At 26.9% G+C, this 27,989-nt stretch overlaps 1 protein-coding gene and 1 long non-coding RNA gene across 2 annotated transcripts in view; one reads left to right on the top strand and one right to left on the bottom strand.

Moving 5' to 3' along the window:
• The window catches only part of LOC111681703, a 35,104-nt gene that overhangs the window by 3,241 nt on the left and 3,874 nt on the right, over window positions 1–27,989 (bottom strand). Inside the window, exon 2 of the mRNA XM_023443591.2 lies at window positions 19,455–19,791. Within this exon, the coding sequence (XP_023299359.2) occupies window positions 19,455–19,791 (337 nt within the window). The remainder of the gene's footprint in view (window positions 1–19,454; window positions 19,792–27,989) is intronic.
• LOC124419510 lies at window positions 22,333–22,969 on the top strand. Its single transcript, XR_006940656.1, has 3 exons — window positions 22,333–22,469; window positions 22,590–22,631; window positions 22,766–22,969. It is a non-coding gene; the product is annotated as an uncharacterized LOC124419510 (long non-coding RNA).

Here is a 27,989-nt window from a genome sequence, read left to right as displayed (position 1 = left end):
GTTAAATCAAAAAATCCCACAATAAACACAAGTAAAATACAGACAAATTATAATAAAACCACAACAACAAATTTAAGCTCAATGAAAGGGCCAACAACACAAAAAAGCAGCAAGAGAAGGAGATCGCAGAGGTTTCTTAACAATTGCACATACTGTAAACAAAACAGAAAAACAGCAACAACAAAACAAAGGGAAAACAGCACAAATGTAAACAAATACTAAAAATATTTACAAAAACAAAATAACACGCTCATATGTTTTTTAGCGGCATTTCATTATTATTGTGTTTATTTTTTTTTCTTCTTATTAATTCCACTGTGTTGGTTTTTTTTTATCGTCTCTGTTTCTTTGTTTTGTTTCTGTTTTGTAAACAATTCATTCAATGTTCGTTTTTGTGGTGACTGTACTTTTTTTGTGTGTTAAATGTTGTTATGAGTATATGTATGTGTAAATGAAACGCGCGGCGTCATACTACTCCTCTCTAAGTTTGTAGTTGCTGTTATTGTTGTGTTGTGTTTAGCGAACAATAATACGGGAAAAAACAAAATAAACCAAATAAAAAAAGAAATGAATATTCGCCTTAACTATGTTGAGCAAAAATTTGTATGTTTCTTTTTCCATTTTATATTCATAACAAAACAAATACTACGACTTGCTCTCTCTTTCTCTCGCTCGCTCTCTTCACCCGGCTGATTGGAAACAAAAATACAGCAGTAAAGTGGTACAAAACAGAAAGAAACATCCTAGAAATTGAAACACATGGTGTAAAAACACATGTTTTTTTCGGTATAAATTACAGAGAGTGGAAGTGAGAGAGATTAAAACGGAAATATTAAGTAACAAGTGTGAGAGTCGTTATACCAGATATTTAAAATAAAATATTCCTATCTCTGTCTTTCCATCACACCTTGCAAATAGTCCAATACACACAACTTCCAGTTTCCCAGAAAAAAAAACAATTTCCAATATATAGTATGTGTTTGAATGACTAAAAATGAAAGATATCAAAAAAAACTACGCAAAGCAGCTGATGTTTACACACCCAAACAAATACACATACTTTACCCCCTTTTCTCTTTGTACAAACGACTGCATTTTTTTGTATTTAAAAAATTCTTGCAGAAAAGAAAATATTTGTTGTTGCTTTTAAGAAATGAGAACGACAGCCGCCGCATGCTATGACTGTGTGTTATCGTATTGTATTTCTATAAATGGCGCGCCTTGTATTTTGATTTTTTTTTTAATTTTCTAAAATCCGTAGATTTATCTTTGAAATTTTACATACGCAGGTCGTTGGACAAAAGAAAATAAAAAAAACATTTATTGAAATGCATTCAAACACATAAAATATGTTAACACATGTGTGTCTGTCTGTCAGTCAGCTGTTTGTTTTGTTTTTAAAATAGGCCTACGTGATCTTAGTCAAGAACTGACTATTAGATAAAACAAAAAAATATGTAGGTACTAGAAATTAACTAATACCTATAGGTATCCTCAGTACAAGCATTCCCTTAATATTAATTATACACTGCGGAAAAATCTTTAAAAATGTCTCCTTTCTCGAGGGATGCAATAATATTAGCTAGCCAATTATCATGTGCCAAATTTCATTGAATTATCTACAAAATTTCGACCTTTAGTTTAATTACAAAATTTACAAGCCCCATTCGTGGGTTCAGTTGTATGGGGGCTAGGTGAAATAATGGATCGAAGTTAACCATTTACAATAGGCTTCTTCTGCGGTGCCATAGAAGATCATGCGCCAAATTTCATTGAAACCTTGATTACAAGGTTTACAAGGCCTATTCGGAGGTACAGTTGTATGGGGGCCGATTCTAACCATTGGACCGATCTTAACCATTTTCAATAGTCTTCCTCCCTGGGACAATTTCTAAATCGACTCAGAAAATGATTCTGAACCGATTGGTATACTTTAAGTTGAGTATAGGACCAATACTATTGTGCGTTATAAACATCAGCACAAACCCAATATACCCTCTCCACTAAAGTGGTGTAGGGTATAAAACTGTATAATATGATTATAAAAAGCTTTGTACCACTCCTTCTTAGGCTATTTTGATTGTAATGAATCAAAAAGTTTCAATGAAAGATTCAAGATTACTGGCGAATCTGGCGAATAGCAATAGTTTTGACGAACTTCAGTTTTTAAAATCCCGAATTCCCTTTGGCATTTCAACGTTATTTACATATTTATAGTTTTCAAATATTTGACTAGTGTGAACATAGTTTTAGGGCGAGTTTTTCTGATAAAGATAATCTTCATTCTTTGGTTAAACCTGGTTTAATATATGTTTCGTGTTTTTCAGTTATCAGTAAATGGCCAATTAAACACAAGTTATAAGTGAGAAAACACAATTAACAAATACAATAAAACAATGATTACGGAAGAACAAAAAATTTAATATTTTAAGTAAATTGCATTTTTCAGAATTGTTTTGTTTTATTTATTATTGTTTTAAATGTTTATTTAACATTTTTCCAAAGTTTCTCATTTTACAAAAGTATTGTTTGAAAAAAAAAACAGCTGTTCATTGTTTATGTTTTTGAGTGAAAACTTGGCAATACTAACAAAGTTCACTGAGCTTAAATCTAAAATTAAAAAACACAATCATCGGTTAAAGTCCGACTAAATTTCTTCCGAGTTTAATCTAACAGCAAGTTAAGCCTAGTTTAACTGAGTAGTAAGAAACCCGCCCTTAGTCGTTTCTATTTTCGTTATGAGGGCAAATTAACCATCAACCGAAACAGTCTAGGTATCTACAAACAAACATGTACATATGTAGATTATAAACTAATTTTTTTTTTTTTAATTAGCTGAGAAAAAAATTTAGTTTCTTATTTAATAAAACCGAAAGTATTTCTTTAATTTATTTTTAACACTTTTTTTGTCATTAATTCAAAGAAGAAAAATTACTATGTAGTATTATAAACACCATTTTGAACAAAACAATGGGGGTCAAAACTTAAAAAGCTTTATATATTTTTAACATAAAGTCGAAATAAAAAACTAAAGTGAATGACCTTAAGGCATTCGAAAAGAATGAGTTAATTTTCAAGCACGTGTTGTAGTTTATTTTTACTTTTATTTATCTATTTTTTTAAAAATAATTTGACATAAATAACACTGTGTTAAAAAAAATAAAAACAACAATAATGACTAGAGAATTTAAGATTAAAAAAATATAATCAACAAAAAGAAGAGGAGAAATAATGTGAATTGTATATGACAGCTGACTTTAAAATAAATTATGTTGGAGATGAGTGCATTAGTTAAATACTTTTTTAATAATGAAAATAACATGACTATTTATACCCTACACCACTATAGTGGGGAGGGTATTATACGTTTGTGCTGATGTTTGTAACATACAAAAATATTGGTCCAATACCCACCTTAAAGTATACCGATCGATTCAGAATCATTTTTTGAGTCGATGTCCATGTCCGTCCGGCTGGCTGTCCATGTAAACCTTGTGCTCAAGGTACAGGCCGCAATTTTCAAGATAAAGCCAAGACGAAGCCTTTTGAAAATGGTTGAAATCGGTCCATTATTTCACCTAGCCCCCATACAACCGTACCTCCCGATTTGAACATTTTATGCCATAATTACGTCAAATATTCTATTATCTCTCTAAAAATTGGCACAAATAAGTTTTATATAAGTAAAAATGACAGATTTTCGTAAAGATCGGCCCTTATTTGACTCTAGCCCCCATACAAACCCCCCTTCAAAAAATGTCTTAAACGTCTAAAATTGACTTGTAACCATTTGTATCGCAGTGAAACTGAACAAAACTAACTGTTATTTAAAATTATATCCTTTTCTCAAATTTACCGAGGATCGGCCCATATTTGACCTATATAAAGCCTCATTTAGAAATTTTAGTTTTTTTTATCAATAAATTGCTTAAATACTTTAGAATTATGGTAATATTCAACATAAAATTTCTTTATAAAAAGTAAAAATTTTAAAAATATACTCATGGTATAGGATATTATATGGTCGGCCATGCCTGACTATAAATTCCTACTAGTTTTAAATTAAAATTTTTGTTTAAAAATAGGTATAGTTTAATCATTTTTAATGTATAAAAGAAACCTTAAAAAATGCAAAACTGTTTTGCTTTTGTCATGACTGCTCTAAACATACAAACAACAATAAGAAAACAGCTGTATAGCCTTTGTTTATAAACGTTCGTATGATTGTGTGATTGCATATAACCTTATAAAAAGCAACTACAAAAAAATAACAAAAAAAAATCACACACATCAGCTGATTTGAAATTAATATAACTGTGATATTCTCAGCTGTTTTTTTCTTTGTCTGTTCTCGGGTTTTTTTTTATAATTTATATTGTGTTTTGTTGTTTAATTTTATATATTAACATATTTATATTTTTTTCGTAGAAACAACAAATATTTATCATGTACATTTAGCTTTCAACCTTGTGTCAAGAAGCTTTTTTTTTTTTTGGGTTTTGATTAGGATGGCGGTGCATCAAGCACTCATATTGCCAGGTTATCACACGTTTGTCCTGAGAAAACCCCACCAACCGACCTATACCTTCATATAGGAAGTTGGAGCATCCGGACTTGATTTCATCAAAAGTATTAATGGTCTCCACCAGTATTGTTTGAGTTTAAATGGTCTCCACCAGGTTATATCGTGAGTATTTTATGGTCTCCACCAGTTAAAAACGTTTGAGTATTCTATGGTCTCCACCAATAAAACATAACCTCACTTGAGGTAAAACGAAAGCACGAGGTTAATGTAGACAACATGTAACTTTGAACAGTTACATGAAGTAATACATTACACCAGTGCGAGCGAGACGCAAAACTGTCGAAAGCCAGGCAACAAACACAAGCCTGAACGCGTTTAAGAAATAATCGCGATGACGCGAGAGTTGTTCCCCAACTCAGACCTGAATTACGACTCAAGAAGCTTTAAACATTAGTTTGTAGTTTTTTTTTTTTAATTAAAATACATTAAATTAATAATGCCGGTCGGTCTATAAATAATACTCAAGTTATACAAACATTTTATTATAAATACATAGAAAAATATATAGATTTACAAAGAAACATGTAACTCTACTATAACGAATTAAAAAAAAATTGCAATTTCTGTGCAAACATTTTTTTGTATATAGTCAGTGTTGCCAAATTTGTTCACTATTTCTTGACAAATCATGTTTCTTTTACAGAAGCAACCACTTTAGATCTAGATTTTAGACTAGTCTAAACCATAGACAAGTATGTCTGAATTGTAATGTAGACTAGAATATTTCGGACCTTCGACTAGACCATATACTACACTATACTCCAGACTATGGGCTAAACTATATACTAACTATAGACTCGACTTTCGACTAAACTATAAATCCGACTAAAGACTAGACTAATTAGACTTTTACCCAATAGCCAATCATCGTTTTACGTGAAATACCGTCCCATTTCACTTTTTTCGTTTACTATTTTGACGTGGAAAAAGTTCAACTGTTATGAAATTTGTTGATGGAATTTTGTAAACATTGAACAGCTGTTCCATACAAATCAACTATTGTGACTGAATTGTTCACAACAAGTTCACGATAGCAATTTTCCCTTGGAGGGAAATTAAAATTTCAAGGGAACAAAATTTTCACTTCTATTGGCGATATAAGTGAATATGTTTATTAGAAAAATTCTACCAAAAAAATCTCCAAATATTCCATAAATTGCTAAAACGAAATTTTCGAATACATAATTGGGGGATGTCAAAATAATAGGTCTTTTCAATACGTGTTCTTTTCTTTTCATACCCTACACCACTATAGTGGGGAGGGTATTATACGTTTGTACTGATGTTTGTAACATACAAAAATATTGGTACAATACCCACCTTAAAGTATACCGATCGATTCAAAATCATTTTTTGTAAACCTTGTGCGCAAAGTACAGGCCGCAATTTTCAAGATAATTGGATGAAATTTGGACCAAGAATTTTTTTTGGCACAGGGACGAAGCCTATTGAAAATGATTGAAATCGGTCCGTTATTTCACGTAGCCCCCATACAACCGTACCGTAATTTTTATGGCATAATTACGTCAAATATTCTGCTATCTCTCTAAAAATTGGCACAAATAAGTTTTATATAAGTAACTGTTATTTAGAAATATGTCCTTTTCCCAAATTTTCCGAGGATCGGCCCATATTTGACCTATATAAAGCCTCATTTAGAAATTTTAGTTATTTATCAATAAATGGCTTATATATTTTGGAATTATGGTAATATTCAACGTAAAAGTTTCTTTACAAAAAAATAAAAATTTTATAAAAAGTAAAAATTTTAAAAATATACTCATGGTGTAGGGTATTATATGGTCGGCCATGCCCGACTATACTTTCCTACTTGTTATATATGTATTTGGTGCTAGGAAGTCTGTGATCCAATGTAGTCTTAAGATTGACAGATAATATTACATACTTCTGAATGAAAAATTTCACCCAGAGCTAAAGTCTTCTAGAAAGCACATAAATCTTTTCAAGAATTTATTATTGACCGTGTTTTGTCTTGGTGTTGCCAACATTAAAAACCATTTTCTAATCATGAGTTCTCAAATCTCTTTCTCTCATTGTATGTTTTGCCAATTATTCCCACCCACATTTTTTCAATAATTGGGGGTAAAAAAAACTAACAATATTTTTGCAATTATTCATGAAATGTTCGTTCATTCTATTTAAGTAAATTAGTCATAAAATATTGTGGCAAACATGATTTTTTCAAAAAAAAAAATTAAAAATGGCGCCAGTGTTTAATTAAAGATTTTTTATACAAGTACAACTATTTGGCAGATACAAACAAAATTTAAAATAGAGCAACAATAAGAAAAAAATAAAAATAAATAAAAAACATGTGTTTCTGCTGTCATTCATTGCAGGTTTATTTTTATTTTTATAATTGTGTAGGTGAGTATGTGTATAAAAACAGCTGCTTTATGATTATTATTATTAAATTGTTCTCATTTTTTTGTGTTTGTTTAAATATTTATTTTTGGTCTTTTAATATCATTGTATAGTAGATCTGTCTGTCATGTCAGTTTTTCTTTCTCTTTACATTTGTTTGTAAGATCGTTAAATAAACACAAACACACACACACACAAAAACGACTGTGTGGCAAGTATGAATGAAAATAATTAAAAACAGCTGTACATGTGCTGTATTTGGATCATTATGTGTTTTTCTTTCATTATTTTCTTACATTTAATCATCAGCAGGGGTAAATAATTTATTATTTTTTTTTTACTTTAAACAGCTGTTTTTTTTTTCTGCTGTCTTTCTTTAACCCAAATTTTGTTTTGAATACATTTGATTACATTGTTGCACACAACCAGTCGATATATTAATTAAATTCTTTGTTTTATTTTTGTGAAAAACCTGCTGTTTTATTTTAACCTCGTTTTATTATTATATTTTTTTTAAATATATTTTTATTTTGGTCATTATAAACTCATTTTGGGCGAGTTCGCCGCTTCTCAATGTAGATGATCCCGGTTCTGAAAATAGTTTCTTAGGTTTCGAACAATACTATATATATGCAAATATTTTTGTAGAAAAACTGGCACGTGTTTTAAATTAGCAACATTGTATTGTTAAACTTTAATTTGTTTTTATACTTTTTATTATTTGTTTATAAGCAAAAGTTTCTCTAAGTGTATATCTATTAGGGAGATGCTAAGTAAAATGTAATAATTTTTTTTTTTTTTTGAAAATTTTGTAAAATTTTAATTTGGTTTAAGCCGGCTTTACACGAACACACAAGTAATAAGATCTGTCAAAATTTTGTGTAGAAGAGCACGGTTGGGATCGTCTAAACGCAATATGTAATGAAACGATCACACATTGAGAGAGGTTACAAATGAAAAATTTGACAGTCGTATGGCTTTCTTCATTTTTTGAAATGATTCAAAAAACATCACTGATCTAATAGTGATGTATTTTTATGTAAACACATATAAATGAAGTGAAACAGCTGTTTCCATCTGACTTTTTTAAAATATATAAATCATACGACTTTTATTCTCTTTTTTGATATACGGATGGAATTTCATTTTACTTTTTCATTAGATTTGTCAAACGTAAAGTGAGATCGTCTGAATGCCCTTTTAATAATATCAAGACAAAATTTTCTTTAAAAGTTTTATGTCAAGTTTAAATTTTCTATGGAAATTTTCTATTTAAGTAAAATGTTTAATAAAAATTTTATGTCATGACAAAATTTTTTACAAAATGTTTATCTTAACAAAAAATTTTGTGTCAAAACTTAAATATCAAGATAATATTTTCTTTAGTATATATTCTTTAGAAAATTTATAAGTTAAAATTTTGTGTCCAGGCATTATTTTTTAAGAAATCAAGAAAACATTTGTTTCAGAAATTTAATGTCAAATCAACATTTTCTATTTACAAATACAGAAATTTTCAAAATACAAAATTTGCAATAGATATCTTCTGTGAAGACTTATTTTTAGATTTATTTTATATTAAGACATTTTTGTTTTGAAATTTTATATCAAAATAAAATTCTTTAGAAAATTTCTTGCAGAAATCAATTTATATAGAAATTTTATGTCAAGACACCAAAAAAAATTTTTATGTCAAAATAATATTTTCGATAGATAATTTATGTGAAGAAAAAATTTTCAATGATTTTTTCAAGGCAACATTTTCTTAAAAAAATTTATGTTAAGACATAATTTTATTTTTTTTTTTTTTTTTTTGTTTTATGTCAAGACAGGGAAATTAAGGGAAAGAAACTAAAGAGATTAAATGTACCTCCCTAATAGCAAATTTTATATTTTACAATTATTTTGCACTTGCTTATTTAAACAGCAACAATGTAAATAAAAACATGACATTTTACACTTACATTCATGCCCATATACATACATTGTTGTAACTGTAAAATGACGGGCGACAGTGAGAGAGAGTGGAAAAATGCAACAATGTATGATAATGTACATTTCTAGTACAAATAAAGAAATATAGTGAAATGTAAATTAATTGAAATGTTTTGAAAATTTACAAAAGAATTTCAAATTCTTGTGTAAGTTTCTTTTTATATATAATTTGAAATGAATGATTTAAGTCATATTGAAACTTTCTAAGAGTTTTTTTTAGACGAGAACAAATAAATAATTTAATTTGATTAAAGTCGATTATATATAGAAATATAAATGTTATATTAAAATACATTTTCTAATGAATTCTATAAGACAAAATTTTAGATTTTAGTATTATTTTATGTATAAACTTATTTTTTTGTCAAAAACTTATTTAATGAAGATAATTTTTCTATGGAATTCATTTGTCAATATACGATTTTTTTATAAAAATTTATGTCAAGACAAAATTTGTAAAATACATATATATCTTCTAAAGAAATTTTATGTTAAAACAAAAAAAAAAAAAAGTAAATATTTTATGTCAATACAATTAGGGAATTCAAACGGTTGTCATAAAGTCGTATATCATTAAAGAGCCCTTCAGACGATCACACTTTACGTACGACAAGTCTAATGAAAAAGTAAAATGAAATTCCATCCGTATGACAAAAAAGAGAATAAAAGTCGTATAATTTATATTTATTGTGTTTACAAGATTGGTATAAAACAATTAAAAAGTCAGATGGAAACAGCTGTTTCACTTTTTTATATGTGTTTACATAAAAATACATCCCTGATCTAATGAAACCGGCTTGTTTTTTGAATCATTTCAAAAAATGAAGAGAGCCATACGACTGTCAAATTTTCCATCTGTATTCTCTCTCAATGTGTGATGGTTTCATTACATATTGCGTTTAGACGATCACATCCGTACTCTTCTACATAAAATTTTGACAGATCATATTACTTGTGTGATCGTGTAAAGCCGGATTAAATAATACGAAAAAATGTGGCAGCTGTGAAAACCCTTAAAAGTGTGCTATTTTAAATTTTAGTCAGCTACAAATATTTTTTGCAAAAATGGCAAAACCCAGACAAAAACTAATCAGTTTGTGCATAACAGGCGTATTGGAGTGAATTATACAATCGATTACATTTTTATAAAAATTTAAAATATTTTCTTTATTTAATTTGGATAAACGAAAATGTTTAAAAACATAAACAGCTGTGAATGACAAAGCTGGTAATATTTTCTGACGCCTGTTATTTTTAATACGTTCGTTGGCTGCCAGTCAGTTTTCTTTGAAGCACAATAACAATTTTTTAAACAATCATAAAACTTTAGTATTTTATGACAATATGACTTGTTAAGCACACTGTGTGAATACCCTAAATATTTGTAAAACTTTTACAAAATCTAATCAATGTTGACGCGACATATTTAATTAACGTGTGGTATATTTTTAGAAAATAGAAAAATAAAACGTGAATATAGCAAAAAAAAACTAAAACAAGAGCCACCAAACTAGTGCCTCAATTCATTCATAGTAAAAATCAACCTCTTTGATCTTTTTTTTCTGGTTTATGAATGAAAAATTGTATGACAGTGATGAACGAATGAAAATAGTACTTTTTTAGTTTTTTTTTTCAAAACATAGTAAATAATAGAAAAAAATATATGTACTTAAAATAATTACTCACTCTGCAACTAAAATATAAAAAATTTTTTTAAAAAGGTGTAAAATTGCAAATAGAAAAGAGAAAGAGAACTATTTAACTGATTGATTGATGTATAGATTGATGTTTTGAAAGCGTAGTATTGTGACAGACAACTGCATTAAATTACAAAGAAAAAAATGCTTGTCTAAAAATAACTTTAGTTCCTTTTAGAAAGTTAATGCACATAGAGAGAAGAGATGTAGTACATTTGCAGTAAATATAGTAATAAATTTAAAGTTTGTATTCATTTAACAGCCCCACAAATACCACAAAGTTGTATGTTATTATGATATCTATCTATCTGTCTGTCTGTCAGTTGTTGTTGTTTATACATACATATATTTGCGGTTGTTATTTATGTGTCATAAAAAATGCAACACTGTTTCTAAAAGAGAAAATTTACACACACACGCATTTAGTATTTTTATTTTGTTTACATTTTTGCAAATGTAAACATTTATATATCACTCAATGCAATCCGTATGCCACCCACATTCCATCATATGTTTTTCTTTTTTCTCGCTTACTCTTTTTCTTAGTTATCGATTTATTTTATGAGTTTGATTCGTATTTGTTTTTGTCATTTGATATTTTAAATTTCTAATTGTTTTTTTTAATTTTATTGTTGCAACAAAATATTAAAAATATTTTTTAAGAAAATTAAGAAAATAAATTTTTGTTTTGACAAAACTTTGCTTGAAAATTTATCGTGACATAAAATTGTATATAAGAAATTACGTCTTGAGGTATGTATTATTATGGAAAATTTTGTCTTGAAATAAAATTGTTAATTTTCCTTAGAAAATTTGTTAAGACAATAAATTTCTATCAAAACTTTTGTCTTAACATAAAATTCTTTAGACATTTTAGTATTGACATAAATTTTTTATAGAAAATTTTCTTTTGACATTAATTTTCTTTAAAAAAAGTTTTGCCACAAATTACAATTCATAAAAAATATGTCTTGATATTAAATTTCTATAACATAAACTATAGAAAATTATGTCTTGAAATATATAAGATACTGCATTTTGATATATTATAGACAATTTTGTCTTAACATAAAATCTGTATAGAAAATTATGTCTTGACATATAGAAAAAATTGCGTCTTCATATATTATAGAAAATTTTGTCTTGACATTAAATTTTTTTAAAAAAATTTTGTATTGTCACCTATTTTGACATTAATTTTTATCGAAAATTTTGTTTTAACATAAAATTCTTTAGATATTTTTGTAATGACATATAAAAGGTTTGCCATGAATAACAATCTATAAAAAATTGTCTTGTCATTAAATTTCTTTAGAAAATTGTGTCTTGACATAAACTTTCTTTAAAACATTTTGTCTTAACATAAAATATGTATAGAAAATTATGTCTATTATAGAAAATTTTGTCTTAACATTATATTTAAAAAAAAATGTTTTATTGTAACTAATTTTCTATAGAAAATTTGTTTTGACATTACATTTCTATAAAAAATTTTGTCTTGACATAAAATTCTTTAGATTTTTTTGTAACGAATTACAATTCTTAAAATTTTTGTCTTAACATTAAATTTCTACAAAAAATTTTTTCTTGTTATCACATTTCTGTAGAAAATTTTGTGTAAACATAAAATATGTATAGAAAGTTATGTCTTGACATATATAAGAAATTGTGTCTTGGTATATTATAGAAAATTTTGTCTTGACGAAATTGTTTGAAAATTAAATTTCTATAAAAAATTTTGTCTTGACATAAAATTCTCTCAATATTTTTGTAATGAATTACAATTCTTAAAATTTTTGTCTTGACATTAAATTTTTATAAAAAAATTGTGTCTTGTCATAACATTTCTGTAGAAAATTTTGTTTAAACATAAAATATAAAAACATAAAAATTTTGTGTAAACATAAACATTTTGTGTAAACATAAAATATGTATAGAAAGTTATGTCTTGACATATATAATAAATTGCGTTTTGGTATAAATTTCTATAAAAAATTTTGTCTTGACATAAAATTCTTTAGATATTTTTGTAATGACATTAGAAAGACATGGCATAAATTACAATTCATAAAAAAAATTGTCTTCACATTAAATTTCTGTAGAAAATTTTATGTTAACATAAAATCTGTTTAGAAAATTATGTCAGGACATAAAATTTCTATAGAAAAATATGTTTTCTTTTAGACATTGCCTTAATAGACAATTTTATTTTTACAAAAAGTTTTATCTTGACATAAAATTTCTGTAGAAATTACCTTGAAGTTGCTACAGAAAATTCAGTTTTAACAAAAATTGTTTTTTTTTTTTTTTAAACTGAGAAATTATTTCTCGGCATAATTTTTTTTTTAAATTAAGAAAAAATTTTCAAATTTTATAGAATGCAGTTTTGAAAATAAAATCCATGTTGAAATTTTAGAAAATGAATTTGTTAAAATTAAAAAAATATGTAATTAATAAAAAAAAATAATTTTAAACATAAATTAACTAATGAGTAAGAATTTTGTACAAATGATAATTGTGTGTAAAAATACATACATATGTATTTAATAAACCTTTTGTTACATATGAGACTGCTGTACTACAATTTAGAGCGCATGATCAAAATTATGGTAACAGAAACAAAAAAAACGGGCGTATAATATGTATACTTTTTTTTTGGGGTTATTGTGCGAACCTTTATAACCGGGACAAGCTCTATACTATGTACATTTGTATTTAGAATATATAGAAACAGACGCTCGCACACAGAAAAATTAATGAGAACACAGAAGAGTGCAGAAAGGAAAATGTGAAAACAAAACTGTAAATTTAATACACAACCAGCCCTGCAATTGGGGGATAACTGTTGCCGACATTAACTCGTGTCAATCAAATTGTTAGAAATTTAAGGAAAATACTAAAATGACGATTGATTACCCGATATATTACTTGGAGACACTAACGTGATGTTCCTTTAGATTGATTAGAAGAGACGCTAAAGAGACTGATGACTTCAAGATAGTGTGAATGTCGTATCGATAAGCTGAGAAGGATATGGTATATTGGACTCAACAAAATTTTCGATATTTGAAGGGAAAAAATGTACTGAAACACCAATGAATTAAATCCTTTTAAAACTGCCGAAAAATGTGCCATAGAGGTGTGTTTTTTTTTTTTTTTTGTGAAATTAAGGAATAGTGAAAAACTACTACCACCTACCAGGAGTAAACAGAATAAAACAAACAAAGAAAAATAAAATAGTTATAGTAAATATAATTCGAGTATATAATACTACATATGGTTGGTTCATATAACTATGAAAATACCAAAGAGTAGGAGGTTAAGGATGACGGTGGCGCCAGTACAGCAAGTGTATTTTGTTTTATCATATGTTTGGGAAAAACAGAATAGATAGTGGAGCAAAATTCAAATTATTCTAAAATAATTTTAAATCACGACTTAACATCTAAAGTAATTTAAGGAAATTTTTAAATTTCTACGTCAAGATAAAAAATTAAAAAAAAAAATATGTCAAGACAAAAAATTAAAAGAAAAATCTCATGTTAAGATAAAAAATTTTATGTCAAGACAAACAATTTTCTAGAGAAAATTTATATCAAGACAAAACAATTTCAAAGAGATTTTATAATTAAATTAAGACAAATATTAAAAAAAAAATATATCAAGAAAAATTTTTTTACAGAAATTTATATCAAGATAAAAATTTTCCAAATATATTTTATGTGAAGACAAACAATTTTCTAAAGACTTAAAATTTAAAGTAATTTTAAAAAATTAAGAAATTTTATGTCAAGACAAATAATAAAAAAATGTCAAGACAAAAACTGTAAAAAAATCTCATGTTAAGATAAAAAATGTTTTTAAGAAATTTAATGAAAAGATCAAAGTTGTCCAAAGAAATTGTATGTCAAGACAAAAAATTCTCTAAAGAAATTTAGAGACAAGACAAAAAATTTTCTAAAGAAATTTAATGTCAAGACAAAAAATTTTCTAAAGAAATTTAATGTCAAGACAAAAAATTTTCTAAAGAAATTTAATGTCAAGACAAAAAATTTTCTAAAGAAATTTAATGTCAAGACAAAAAATTTTCTAAAGAAATTTAATGTCAAGACAAAAAATTTTCTAAAGAAATTTAATGTCAAGACAAAAAATTTTCTAAAGAAATTTAATGTCAAGACAAAAAATTTTCTAAAGAAATTTAATGTCAAGACAAAAAATTTTCTAAAGAAATTTAATGTCAAGACAAAAAATTTTCTAAAGAAATTTTCTAAAAAAATTTAATGTCAAGACAAAAAATTTTGTAAAGAAATTTAACATCAAGACAAAAATTTTGTAAAGAAATTTAATGTCAAGACAAAAAAATTTCCTAAAGAAATTTTATGTCAAGACTAACAATAAAAAAACAAAAAATTTCTAAAGATTGTCAAGAAAAAAAATTTTGTTATGAAGTTTTATATCAACACAAACAGTTTTCTGAAGGAATTTTATATCATGACAAACAATTTTATAAAGAAATATTATGTCAAGGCAAAAAAAATTTATGTTAAGAAAAAAAGATTAAAACATAAAATTTTTTAAGAAATTTTATGTTAATAAAACAATTTAATGGCTGGACAAAATTTACATCAAGACAAAAATTTAGAAATTCATATTTATATTAATGAAAAATATATAAATCTTATAAGAATATAAATAGCTCCACTGTTAAATAACATAATTTCAAGTGGGTACTGGTGGGTGGGTTTTTGTTAAATTTGCTGGTGATATTGAAAATAAAACAAACAAAAATCAGAGCGTTCCAGAGAGGGTAGTTTTTCTGCTAGCATGTTTTTTCTGTTATGTTTTTTTTTTTTGTATGCCCTCGATGTACGGGAAAACTGGAAAATGGATCGATATTTAAAATGACAAAAGAAAAAACGGAAAATATTATAAAACATTCCAAGTGTTCGCATGTGTGTGTTACAATATTCCTTGTTTTTTTTTACAATTACAACAGTTTCCAAAATAACAGGCGCCGTTTTCGATAAGCTGTTACATTTACATAAATAATACTAGGAGTAATGGGAGTATATTTTCTTTTCCAATACTATGTTTTATTTTTGTAAAATAAAAAATAAAGCCTTAGAAAAAAATTTCAAATTTCATATAGGTTAAATAGTTTGCTAAAATTTCTGTAAACCTACACCAATATTTCAATAGTTATATCATATGAAAAATTTGATCAAATTGAAGATATATTAGGAAAAAGTTTATATTTTTAAGAAAACTCAAAAAAATTTGACTTTAGGAAAAATTGTGTTAAATATTTATATATTTCACGTTAATGAATAGAAGGTCATTAACCTTTTAGTTTATATACATGTGTACATATATATTTTTTCTCAAACACTCAAAACCGACAACTAGTGCATCGTACATACATATATAAATAGATGTATATGTATATGTAAACTGCTAGCAGCAATAAGAAAGAATCTTTTGGAAAGCCATATTTGGGTCGAGTAGGTGGGAATGGGTCTGAATATTTGTAATATAGTTTAAGAATTGTATACCGTTTAAATATGCACTTCATACACTTTTACAACGTCACCATAAGTCAGACAAGTCGTTTATTCGGTTTTTGAGTGATGGGTGCGGCATCAGCAAATTTATTTTAAATGATTTGTGTGTTGATGTTGATATTCTTAAAAGTAGAAACTGGAGTAATAGTTGTAGTAGTTACAAATAATATTCCATCCTTAATTGTTTTATAAAGAGAGACCATGAATATTTACTTTTGTTTTTGTAGTATTTTGTGTAAAAAACGACCTGATTTTATTATGTTGTAGTAGTAACATGTTTTTTTTATTTAATATACCAAATTTTAAGTTTTTTTTGCTATTTTTTAAAAAAACGTACAAATATGAAATGTTTGCTTGCCACATGACATATCAGATGTTAATATCATAATTTTCAATTTAAAGCCTTCCTATGTTAAGAAATTTTAAGTTTTTATCTTGACATACAATTTCTAGAAAACTTTTGAAACTTTGTTTGTCTTGGCAAACAAATTTTTTGTCTTGACATAAAATTTATAAGACATAAAATTTCTTAAGACATAAAATTTCTTTAGAATTTCTTTAGAAAATTTTTTGTCTTGACATAAAATTTCTTTAGGAAATTTTTTGTCTTGACAAAATTTCTATACAAAATTTTTTGTCTTGACATAAAATTTCTATACAAAATTTTTTGTCTTGACATAAAATTTCATTAGAAAATTTTTTGTCTTGACATAAAATTTCATTAGAAAATTTTTTGTCTTGACATAAAATTTCATTAGAAAATTTTTTGTCTTGACATAAAATTTCATTAGAAAATTTTTTGTCTTGACATAAAATTTCATCAGAAAATTTTTTGTCTTGACATAAAATTTCATTAGAAAATTTTTTGTCTTAAAATAAAATTTCATTAGAAAATTTTTTGTCTTAAAATAAAATTTCATTAGAAAATTTTTTGTCTTAACATAAAATTTCATTAGAAAATTTTTTGTCTTGACATAAAATTTCTTAAGACATAAAATTTCTTTAGAATTTCTTTAGAAAATTTTTTGTCTTTACATAAAATTTCATTAGAAAATTTTTTGTCTTGACATAAAATTTCATTAGAAAATTTTTTGTCTCGACATAAAATTTCATTAGAAAATTTTTTGTCTCGACATAAAATTTCATAAGAAAATTTTTTGTCTTGACATAAAATTTCATTAGAAAATTTTTTGTCTTGACATAAAATTTCATTAGAAAATTTTTTGTCTTTACATAAAATTTCATTAGAAAATTTTTTGTCTTTACATAAAATTTCATTAGAAAATTTTTTGTCTTGACATAAAATTTCATTAGAAAATTTTTTGTCTTGACATAAAATTTCATTAGAAAATTTTTTGTCTTGACATAAAATTTCATCAGAAAATTTTTTGTCTTGACATAAAATTTCATCAGAAAATTTTTTGTCTTGACATAAAATTTCATCAGAAAATTTTTTGTCTTGACATAAAATTTCTTTAGAAAATTTTTTGTCTTGACATAAAATTTCTTTAGAAAATTTTTTGTCTTGACATAAAATTTCTTTAGAAAATTTTTTGTCTTGACATAAAATTTCTATACAAAATTTTTTGTCTTAACATAAAATTTCATTATAAAATTTTTTGTCTTAACATAAAATTTCATTATAAAATTTTTTGTCTTAACATAAAATTTCTTTAGAAAATTTTTTGTCTTAACATAAAATTTTTTGTCTTGACATAAAATTTCTTTAGAAAATTTTTTGTCTTAACATAAAATTTCTTTAGAAAATTTTTTGTCTTAACATAAAATTTCTTTAGAAAATTTTTTGTCTTAACATAAAATTTCTTTAGAAAATTTTTTGTCTTAACATAAAATTTCTTTAGAAAATTTTTTGTCTTAACATAAAATTTCTTTAGAAAATTTTTTGTCTTAACATAAAATTTCTTTAGAAAATTTTTTGTCTTAACATAAAATTTCTTTAGAAAACTTTTTGTCTTGACTTAAATTTCTTTAGAACATTTTTTGTCTTGACATAAAATTTCTTTAGAACATTTTTTGTCTTGACATAAAATTTCTTTAGAACATTTTTTGTCTTGACATAAAATTTCTTTAGAACATTTTTTGTCTTGACATAAAATTTCTTGAGAACTTTTTTGTCTTGACATAAAATTTCTTTAGAACATTTTTTGTCTTGACATAAAATTTCTTTAGAAAATTTGCCTTCTTAGTCTTAACAAAATTATTTTGTCTTGACATATCGTTAAAGACATTTTCTTTAAAAATGTTTTTGTTTTGACAAAAAAATTTAATAAAATTAGTTTGACTTAACAGAAAAGTTTCATAAGAAAATTGTTTATCCTGACATAAAAGTTTGTACACTGTAAACATGTATTAAAATTCATTTGTCTTGAATTATTGTTTAGTTTAAAAAAAAAAAACACTTCAAAAAACGAAATATAAATAAACATTAAACTTAATAATAATCAAAAAACCTTCAGACATCACAATTTAACATTGATATGATTAAAAATTTCTAGGTGATTTCGACCTACGACAATATTTTTTACACACAAAAATCAACAAATGCTTGAGATGAAACTTAAAACGCATGATAAAAGGCGGTTGGGTCAGTATTTTTTTGTTCAAGATGCAATATATTCAAAAACATTGAGAATTGAAAAGAAACGTAGTATGTATAAGCAAGCACACACATGTCTAAAGCAACTTGGGAATAGTGTATCATATTTTGTTAAAAAGTTTTTTTTTATTTTTAAGTTTTGTGTCCTTCAGTGTATGGTTCTTATTTTGAGTTTTTGCTGACGAAGATTGTAACAAAATATAAATGAAAAAAGAGAACAAAAATACTTAAAATATTTATCAACATACATTCTTCATACATGTTGCAGTAAAATTATGAATAAAAATTCAAATACCTCGTCTACACATTATAAATGAGTGACGTAGTATACAAAAGTCGTAGTTGTGGCAACAACCAACAGCTGAATATTGCATAAAAAATTTTAAAATGCGTATAAATAAACATATGATTTAGCCACAGATTTTAATTCATAACAAATTATCAAGGACTAATAAATCTGATAATATTTATTTATATAACAGTTTTCCCGACAACATCAAGGACTTGTATTTTATAATTTTCTTTTATTGCCTTCACAAACTTGTAGATAAATAAATATTAACTTAACACATAAATTGTGTGATTATTGTTTAACTAATTGTCAAGACACTTACCTTACTCAATTTTTCACCTTCATGACGTGGTAGTAATAAACGTAAATTTTGAAAACCGGCATTAATACTCTGCATACGTCTACGTTCGTTACTGTTAGCGATTTCACGTCGCATACGTTTCTCATTTTCAAGTGTGGTCTTATTAATGGGCGGTGGTGGCGGCAGTGTACCGCATGCTAATTTTGTACCACTCATACTATTACCTCCTCCGGTTGTCGATGACATTGAATTGCTGTTAAGACGTTGACGTGATTTAATAGTTGTATGTGTTTCTTCGTATGCTTGACCGTCGCCCGGTATTATATAGGATTCTCCTCCAGAGTCATCTAGTTGTAATCTGTAAGCAAAATAAATATTTTTTATTTAGTACAATTAATTGAAGTTTTTCAATTGAACAAATGGTTTTATTTGTCCTAATTTAAGGCCAAGATTGATGTCATGGTTGATCTAAGCTAGACTAGTGTATAGACTAGACAATAGAGAAATCTCAAGCCCAGATTAAATCGATTATAAGACTCGATTAGAATATAGAATATATTAATTTAAGAATCAAGTATACAGAGTGGATGAAAGATTGAACTATAATCCAAATTATGAACGAGATCATAGGCTAGATTACAAGAATATGGAACTAACTATATACTATACTATAAACTAGACACCGCACAAGATTGTAAACTATTATAATATAGAGTCTGTATACTAAAAATTAGATTACATTATAGTTTATTCTATTCTAAAAAACCACAATTTTAACAAGAATATAGCCAGAACTAGACTATTGACAAGACTACAGACTAGACTATAGATTAGACTATAATCTACACTACATATTATACTATAGGCTAGACTACATACTAGATTATGAACAAGGCTAGACTAGACTATAGAGTACATTAAAGAACAGACTATAGACAAGACAACAGACTATAATATAGATTAGACTATAATCTACCCTACAGATTAGACTATACGCTAGACTACATACTAGAATATAAACAAGGTTAGACTATACTAAAGAGTAGATTATAGAACAGACTATAGACTAGACTATTTACTAGTCCATATACTAAACTATAGAATAGGCAATATATGTACACACACCCCTATCGCCAAACATCATTTCACGTGAATTATGTTCCCTTTTCACTTTTTTCGTTCACTAACATTCTTGTCGTGAAAAATATTCTTCTGTTGTGTAATTTGTTGATGGAATTTTGTAAACATTGAACAGCTGTTCCATATAAAATCAACTATTGTGAATGAAATGTTCACAACAAAATCACGATAGCAATTTTTCAAAAAAAAAAAAACAATCAAAACAAATACACATAACAATGTCAAAAGATAAAAAATCAAAAAATATTAAATTAATTAATTTAATGTCTTTGAATTTTCAATTCTTTTATTTTCATATTCCACATTTTAAACTAATAAATTAATTATTTTTAATAAAATTTTAGTTTTTTTGTTTTTGTAAACAGCTGTTTGTTTTTGATTTCAGTGTTACCATTTTATCGTTTTTTATGCCAAAATCGTTTGAATTTTTGTTTATATGTTCAAATAAACAATTGGCAACACTAAAATTTCTTACAACATTCGAAAAACATATGAAAAATTGTCGTATGAGTTGTATAGAGCTTTTGCATAGAAAATACCAACAACATTGTTATGACTATTGTAGCTGCTGCTGATATACAACTCATACAACACTACAACATCGATTGTGAATTGAACAAATGTAAATCTTATTATTTGTTGTAAATTATTACATTAATTATAATCGGTATCTGCATCTGACTGTTGTTGTTGCTATTGTTGGTTTAAGAAAAAAAGTTGCAAAACTACATTCCTTGAAAACAAAGAACCAAACAAACATTACTTTTTCGATACGTGTGAACTTCTCGAAAATTATGTAAAACCTCATATTTTCAATTTGTTTTATTGCATTATTCTATTTGTACACGGTGGTGTATTGTAATGATGCCTGAGTTAGATGAAAATGAATTTGATTGCATGATAGGAACAAACAAAAAATAAAGATTCTTAATGCATTTGTAAAGCGAAGCTTTTCTTTCTCTCTATTCCTATTGAAAAGGGGATCAATTTACAATGTACCTATATTTTTAGATTATTGAAAAATTTTGGCGAAAAGGTCTTTCAGTGACTGTTTTCCAGGCCTTTTTACAGCTATTTGACGTTATATCTATCTATCTATCTATCTATCTATCTATCTATCTATCTATCTATCTATCTATCTATCTATCTATCAATCTATCAATCTATCTATCTATCTATCTATCTATCTATCTATCTATCTATCTATCTATCTATCTATCTATCTATCTATCTATCTATCAATCTATCAATCTATCAATCTATATATCTATCTATCTATCTATCTATCTATCTATCTATCTATCTATCTATCTATCTATCTATCTATCTATCTATCTATCTATCTATCTATCTAAAAAAGTCTGGCAACTCTCACAAACATTCTAATCTACTATGTTGCGCAGCGTTTTGTGCAATAAAAAGTTTATTTACAAACATGTTTTTTCCGAATATCTTGTGTATACCTATTCTTGTTATATTTTCCTTTTTAGGCTCTCATTTAAATACATTGTTACATTTTATGGCGAATTGATTTCTTGTAAAATAATTTTTGCCGTTTCGCCTTAGAATTGCTTAGCCCACACACAATAAAGCAAAATTCCAAAGCAACAAAGCTAAATAAAGCAAGAGAAAATAGCATCATTCATCACCAAACATATGTACTACTCGACTAATCCAACGTCATCATTAATAATGAACAAAAGCTTCAAAAAACCCCACTAGTTAGTGCTAATGCTGCTGCAGCCACACAATCATGCAACCAACCGAAAGACCAAACAGCTTTATAAGCAAACAACATAAAGCAGCTGACATATAATAAAAATGTTTATATACAAACGTATACCAGCTACAATAAGAAGAACGCAGTAAGTGTGTGTGTGTGCAACATATTAAAAGGTGAATGAAACTGCATTCCATTCCAATGAAAATTCCATTGCATTCTAGCACAGATATTTTTTCTGTTTATATTTGATTGTTTGGTTGTTAATATTTGTTTTTTCTTATTTCCATCCGTAGCAGAAGCATGATTCCTCTTATGTTTACGAGTCTTTGCAAGTTGTGAGTATATGTACATATTATTGTTGTTCTTACATATTTTTATCATCTAGTTGTTGGAGTTTATATCTGAGCTTCCTTACAAAAATAATGTGTATTAAAAAATTTTTATGTATTTTTTTATTTTTTTTTTTTAGATTTAGAAGAGTAAAATCAAAACCAAAGAGAAACTGGAAGGGTAACAAAAAAACATAACCCGAGTTTTCTTTTATAAGAAAGTATAAGGTGAAGAGTTCGATTTAAGTTCTAGTTCAGTCCTTTTTTTAGCTCTAGTTCAGTTCAAGATCATTTCTAGTCCAGTTCTAGATCAGTTGTTGTTTAGTTTCAGTGTTGTTCTTTAGTTTTTGTGTTGTTCTTTAGTTTTAGTCTAGTTTTATTTCAGTTTTTTTGTTCTGGTTTAGTTCTAGTTCAGTTCTAGTTCAGTTCTAGTTCAGTTCTACTTCAGTTCGAGTTCAGTTCTATTCCAGTTCTAGTTCAGTTCTAGTTCAATTCTGGTTCAGTTCTAGTTCTGTTCTAGTTCAGTTCTAGTTCAGTTCTAGTTCAGTTTTAGTTCAGTTCTAGTTCAGTTCTAGTTCAGTTCTAGTTCAGTTCTAGTTCAGTTCTAGTTCAGTTCTAGTTCAGTTCTAGTTCAGTTCTAGTTCAGTTCTAGTTCAGTTCTAGTTCAGTTCTAGTTCAGTTCTAGTTCAGTTCTAAATCAGTTCTAGTTCAGTTCTAGTTCAGTTCTAGTTCAGTTCTAGTTCAGTTCTATTTCAGTTCTATTTCAGTTCTATTTCAGTTCTAGTTCAGTTTTAGTTCAATTCTAGTTCAGTTCTAGTTCAGTTCTAGTTCAGTTCTTCTTCAGTTCTTCTTCAGTTCTAGTTCAGTTCTAGTTCAGTTCTAGTTCAGTTCTAGTTCAGTTCTAGTTCAGTTCTAGTTCAGTTCTAGTTCAGTTCTAGTTCAGTTCTAGTTCAGTTCTAGTTCAGTTCTAGTTCATTTCTAGTTCAGTTCTAGTTCAGTTCTAGTTAAGTTCTAGTTAAGTTCTAGTTAAGTTCTCTAGTCCAGTTCTAGTTCAATTCTAGTTTAGGTCTTGTGCTATTTAAGTTCAGTTCTAGTTAACTTTAACTAAAAATCACTGAATATATCTTGCAATGCCCAACAAATCCTTGTTGGGTGAATTGAAACTTCTTTTATTTCAGTATTTAATAATCTATAGACCCCTCAGGTCTAGAGAACAAACATGTAATAGGCGGTACTTTTACTACCATTAAACTAAACTTTTTATAGGCAATTTTACAAATACCAATTGTTGTCCCCATTAAGTAATTGCAATACATATATATTTACGACAACATTACAAACATAATTCTACATTTAAACAAGAAATAAAAACAAAACTACAAATTACCGGGCAAACGTCATTTCTCTTAAACAAAAACACTAAATAGGTCAAGAAACCCCGGGAAAAATCAATGTTGATGACGTCAACTATGACCTAATACTCTAGATATTTATTTAAAATAAAAAGGATAAAAAACGAATAGTGTATTTTTAAACATTTTCCACTCAATATTTATTCTGACAACCACATTTTTTTACATATTATATATTATATCCTTAATAATGCCAACTAACCAACCAACATACTATTGGAAATTAAAATAAAAAAGAGAAATATATATAATAATAAAACAACACAAAGTTGTCTTTGGCAACCTTCACCTACTGCTGACAATTACTGCTGCACACATTTACATGGAGAACTGGGTTGACAAAACGGATTTACAAATTTTGTAGTTTTAATTTAATTTGTGGATTTTGTGATCAACTTAAGTGAATCGTACATTTAAAGTATATCCTTTTATTTATAAGGCCCAACATTGTCTAAAAGTGAACTAGTTGTAAATAAGTCTCTATGTTGCAGTCCTTTCCACTTTTTCTTTCTCCACAACGCTCAAGAACCTTTTTATATGCTTCGGTTTTGTTAAAGCTTAAACTCATTGAACATTGAAAAATAATAAAATATCAAAGGATGAATGATTAAACCTTATTGAAGAATGAGGTTAGATATAGATTCTTGATAGTATGTAATAGGGTTCTATAAATCGACTTTCGAATAATCGAACAATCGACTTTTTGTCGAAAAAAGTCGAAAAGTCAAAGTCGACTATTTTGTTCCAAAAAAGTCGAAAAATCGACTTTGTGAATAAAAGTCGAAAAAAGCCGAAAAGTCTGACAGTCAAAAAGTCGAAAAAATCGGTAATTCGAAAAAAGTCGATTAAAGTCGAAAAATGTCGAAAAGTCGTAAAAAGCCAAAAAAAAGTCGAAAAATCGAAAATTGTAGAAACAAGTCAAAAATTTTAAAAAAGTGGAAAAAAGTCAAAAACTCTAAAATAGTCGGAAAAACTCGAAAAAAGTCGACTATATATAAAATACTTATAGTCGAAAAGTATAAAAGTCGACTTTTATTTAAATGAAAAAAGTCGAAAAGTCGACTTTTCGTTTCAACTGTAGAACCCTAGTATGTAAGTCTATTTTAAGATTTTTTTAGAACTATTTTTGCGATCATATAAAAAAAGTTCATATTATTATTATTTTTTAAACAGCTGAATAGTTTTGTTTTGATTTGAGCTAACGTCAACAACAAACAAAAAACATATGATTAGAGAGACAGGGCGCCAATTGTATAAAAAATGAATAAAACAAAAATATATTTACCCTACCTCCCTTTACCAACCAATAACCCTTCTCAATTGTAATAAACAACAATGCAGGCTTGTTTTTCTATATTTATTACAGTGTTAGTGTCATTTATTTTATTGTGAGAAAAAAATGAATAAGAAAGAAGGGAGTGGGAGGCGAATGTATTTGTAATACCGTAATAATAACGGATTTAAATAAAAGGAGAGCAAAAAGTGTTTGCAACGGTTATTACATATGTATGTATGTCGGTACATACATGTATAGGAATGTAGTGGAGAGGAGTAATAGTAGGGTGTTTTCTTTCTCATCATGTGTGTGCTAAAAGTTGGCGCCATATAAAAATAAGTTTGAAAAACACAACAAAAACAACACATTATGTAATAGTTTGCGTAATAATTAAACACATGTAAATGTAATCGCAAAAAAAAAACAATAAGTAATAGGGAGGAATTTAGTTTTGAAATTTAATTAGTAGTATGTATATATGTAGCTTTTAAAATTTTATAAATTAAAAGAATGTGTAAAGTAGTTAATTAAAAAAAGTTTAATATCATGTTATTTTCAAACCTACCTCAAACTAAAACTCAGGAAACCTTTGCAATAACTACAAACATAAAATTAAATCAATGACAGTAAAGAAAACATAGAATTAATAACAAAACAAACAGTTCGTTTAAGTCGAATCTTGAGTCAGTTTATTATATATTCCATCACACTATCTATCTATCTATCTATCTATCTATCTATCTATCTATCTATCTTTCTATCTATCTATCTATCTATCTATCTATCTATCTATCTATCTATCTATCTATCTATCTATCTATCTATCTATCTATCTATCTATCTATTTATCTATCTTTCTGTCTGTCTATCTATCTATCTATCTATCTATCTATCTATCTATCTATCTATCTATCTATCTATCTATCTATCTATCTATCTTTCTGTCTATCTGTCTATCTTTCTGTCTATCTGTCTATCTATCTGTCTGTCTGTCTGTCTGTCTATCTATATATCTATCTGTCTACCTATCTATCTGTCTGTATTTCTATCTATCTATCTATCTATCTATCTATCTATCTATCTATCTATCTAACTATCTATCTATCTATCTATCTATCTATCTATCTATCTATCTATCTATCTATCTATCTATCTATCTATCTATCTATCTATCTATCTATCTATCTATATTTCTGTCTGTCTATCTTTTTACATAAAAATACAAACTATCTTTAACAAAATTATTTTTTTTCAAATACCAACAAGGTAAATAACACGTTATGGTAGATTTTCATTGAATAAAATTTTTCATTTATCAGCCAGCAGATTGTAAAACAAATACACACACAACCAAAATCTTAGCACAAAAATAAACAAAAACAATCTGAAATTAAATGTACAGCCACCAGGCAAACAGCCAGTCAACCAAGTCAACCGGCTAACGAAAAAAAACTTAAAATGGCAAAATAAAATGAAAAAACAGACAAAAAAAACTTAACTAGTCTTTGTCGTTGTCGTCAGTCTGTACGCCAGACAATAAGCTCCACTTTAAGTGCATTACACTGTCGCTGTCATTCAATATTGTTAAATAAAAAAAATACAGCAATAACAAACAACAACAACGACAATGACGCTCTTTTTTTTTTGCAAAATATCTACACATTTGCAAAATAAATTCGCCTCATTTCCATATGTGTAAAATTTGCCGTGGTAAAAAATTTGTTGCCATAATTTGGTTTTGCTATTGTTGTTCTCTTTAACTATGTAAACAACATAATCAAAAAGAAACTACTCTCTTGCATTCTATGTTAAATGGAAAGTTAACGACGCCAATGTTGTTTCTCTTAATAAATATGGGGAAACGGAAATGCCAATAGTTAAAAATACAACAACAACATAGCAACCAGTATTTCAAAGTTCGCAACCAAAATTCTTTTCTTCTACTTCTTTCTCTTTTGTAGTGATTTCGATTGATGTTGTGTGTTGTTCACATATATTTCTTAAAACGCAATAAAAACACATGGGATTTTAGCGAAACAAGTGGAATTGAAAAAACGAAAAGAAAAAAACATTGCAAAAAAAGAGAAACTGAGCAGCTGTTGTTATTTGTTTTGTTCACACAAGTTGATGTGTGTGTGTGTTTGCATATAAATTGTAGAGCTGGCAATTTTTCTTGTTGTCTTTTTTTAAAGAGAATTCTTTATTTACTTTTGCATTGAACTATTTTCGAAAAGTATTAAAATTGCACTTTGATTAGAATTGGGACCACAACTACACAACAATGAAAAAATGTGGCTTGTGGTCTTTATAGTCTTCACTAGACTCTTTCGACTATATTCTGAACTATAAATTGGACTAGTCTGTATACCTACAGTATTGTATTATTCTAGTCTATAGACAGGAAGGATGGACTAGAGCTTCAAGCATAGGCAAAATGATCGGCGGCGCAAAAATTTTCGTTCGGTTGCGGTGGCTAAATTGTCGGCTCAATTTAACTTTTACTTCAGAAATTAAGCTGAAAGTGTTCATTATATTTAAAAATCTCCCTATAATATTCCTTTTACAAAGAAACCAGTCTCTATATAAGATTTTTCACAATTTTAATATTAGCACGATATTGTGTGGCAAATAGGGTAAATGTACCAATAGTCGGCAGTTTAACTTTTTTCTCTTTTT

Source organism: Lucilia cuprina, chromosome 2 (genome assembly GCF_022045245.1).
Source record: "Lucilia cuprina isolate Lc7/37 chromosome 2, ASM2204524v1, whole genome shotgun sequence".
Classification (NCBI taxonomy): domain Eukaryota; kingdom Metazoa; phylum Arthropoda; class Insecta; order Diptera; family Calliphoridae; genus Lucilia; species Lucilia cuprina.
This window is presented reverse-complemented; position numbering and strand designations above follow the sequence as displayed.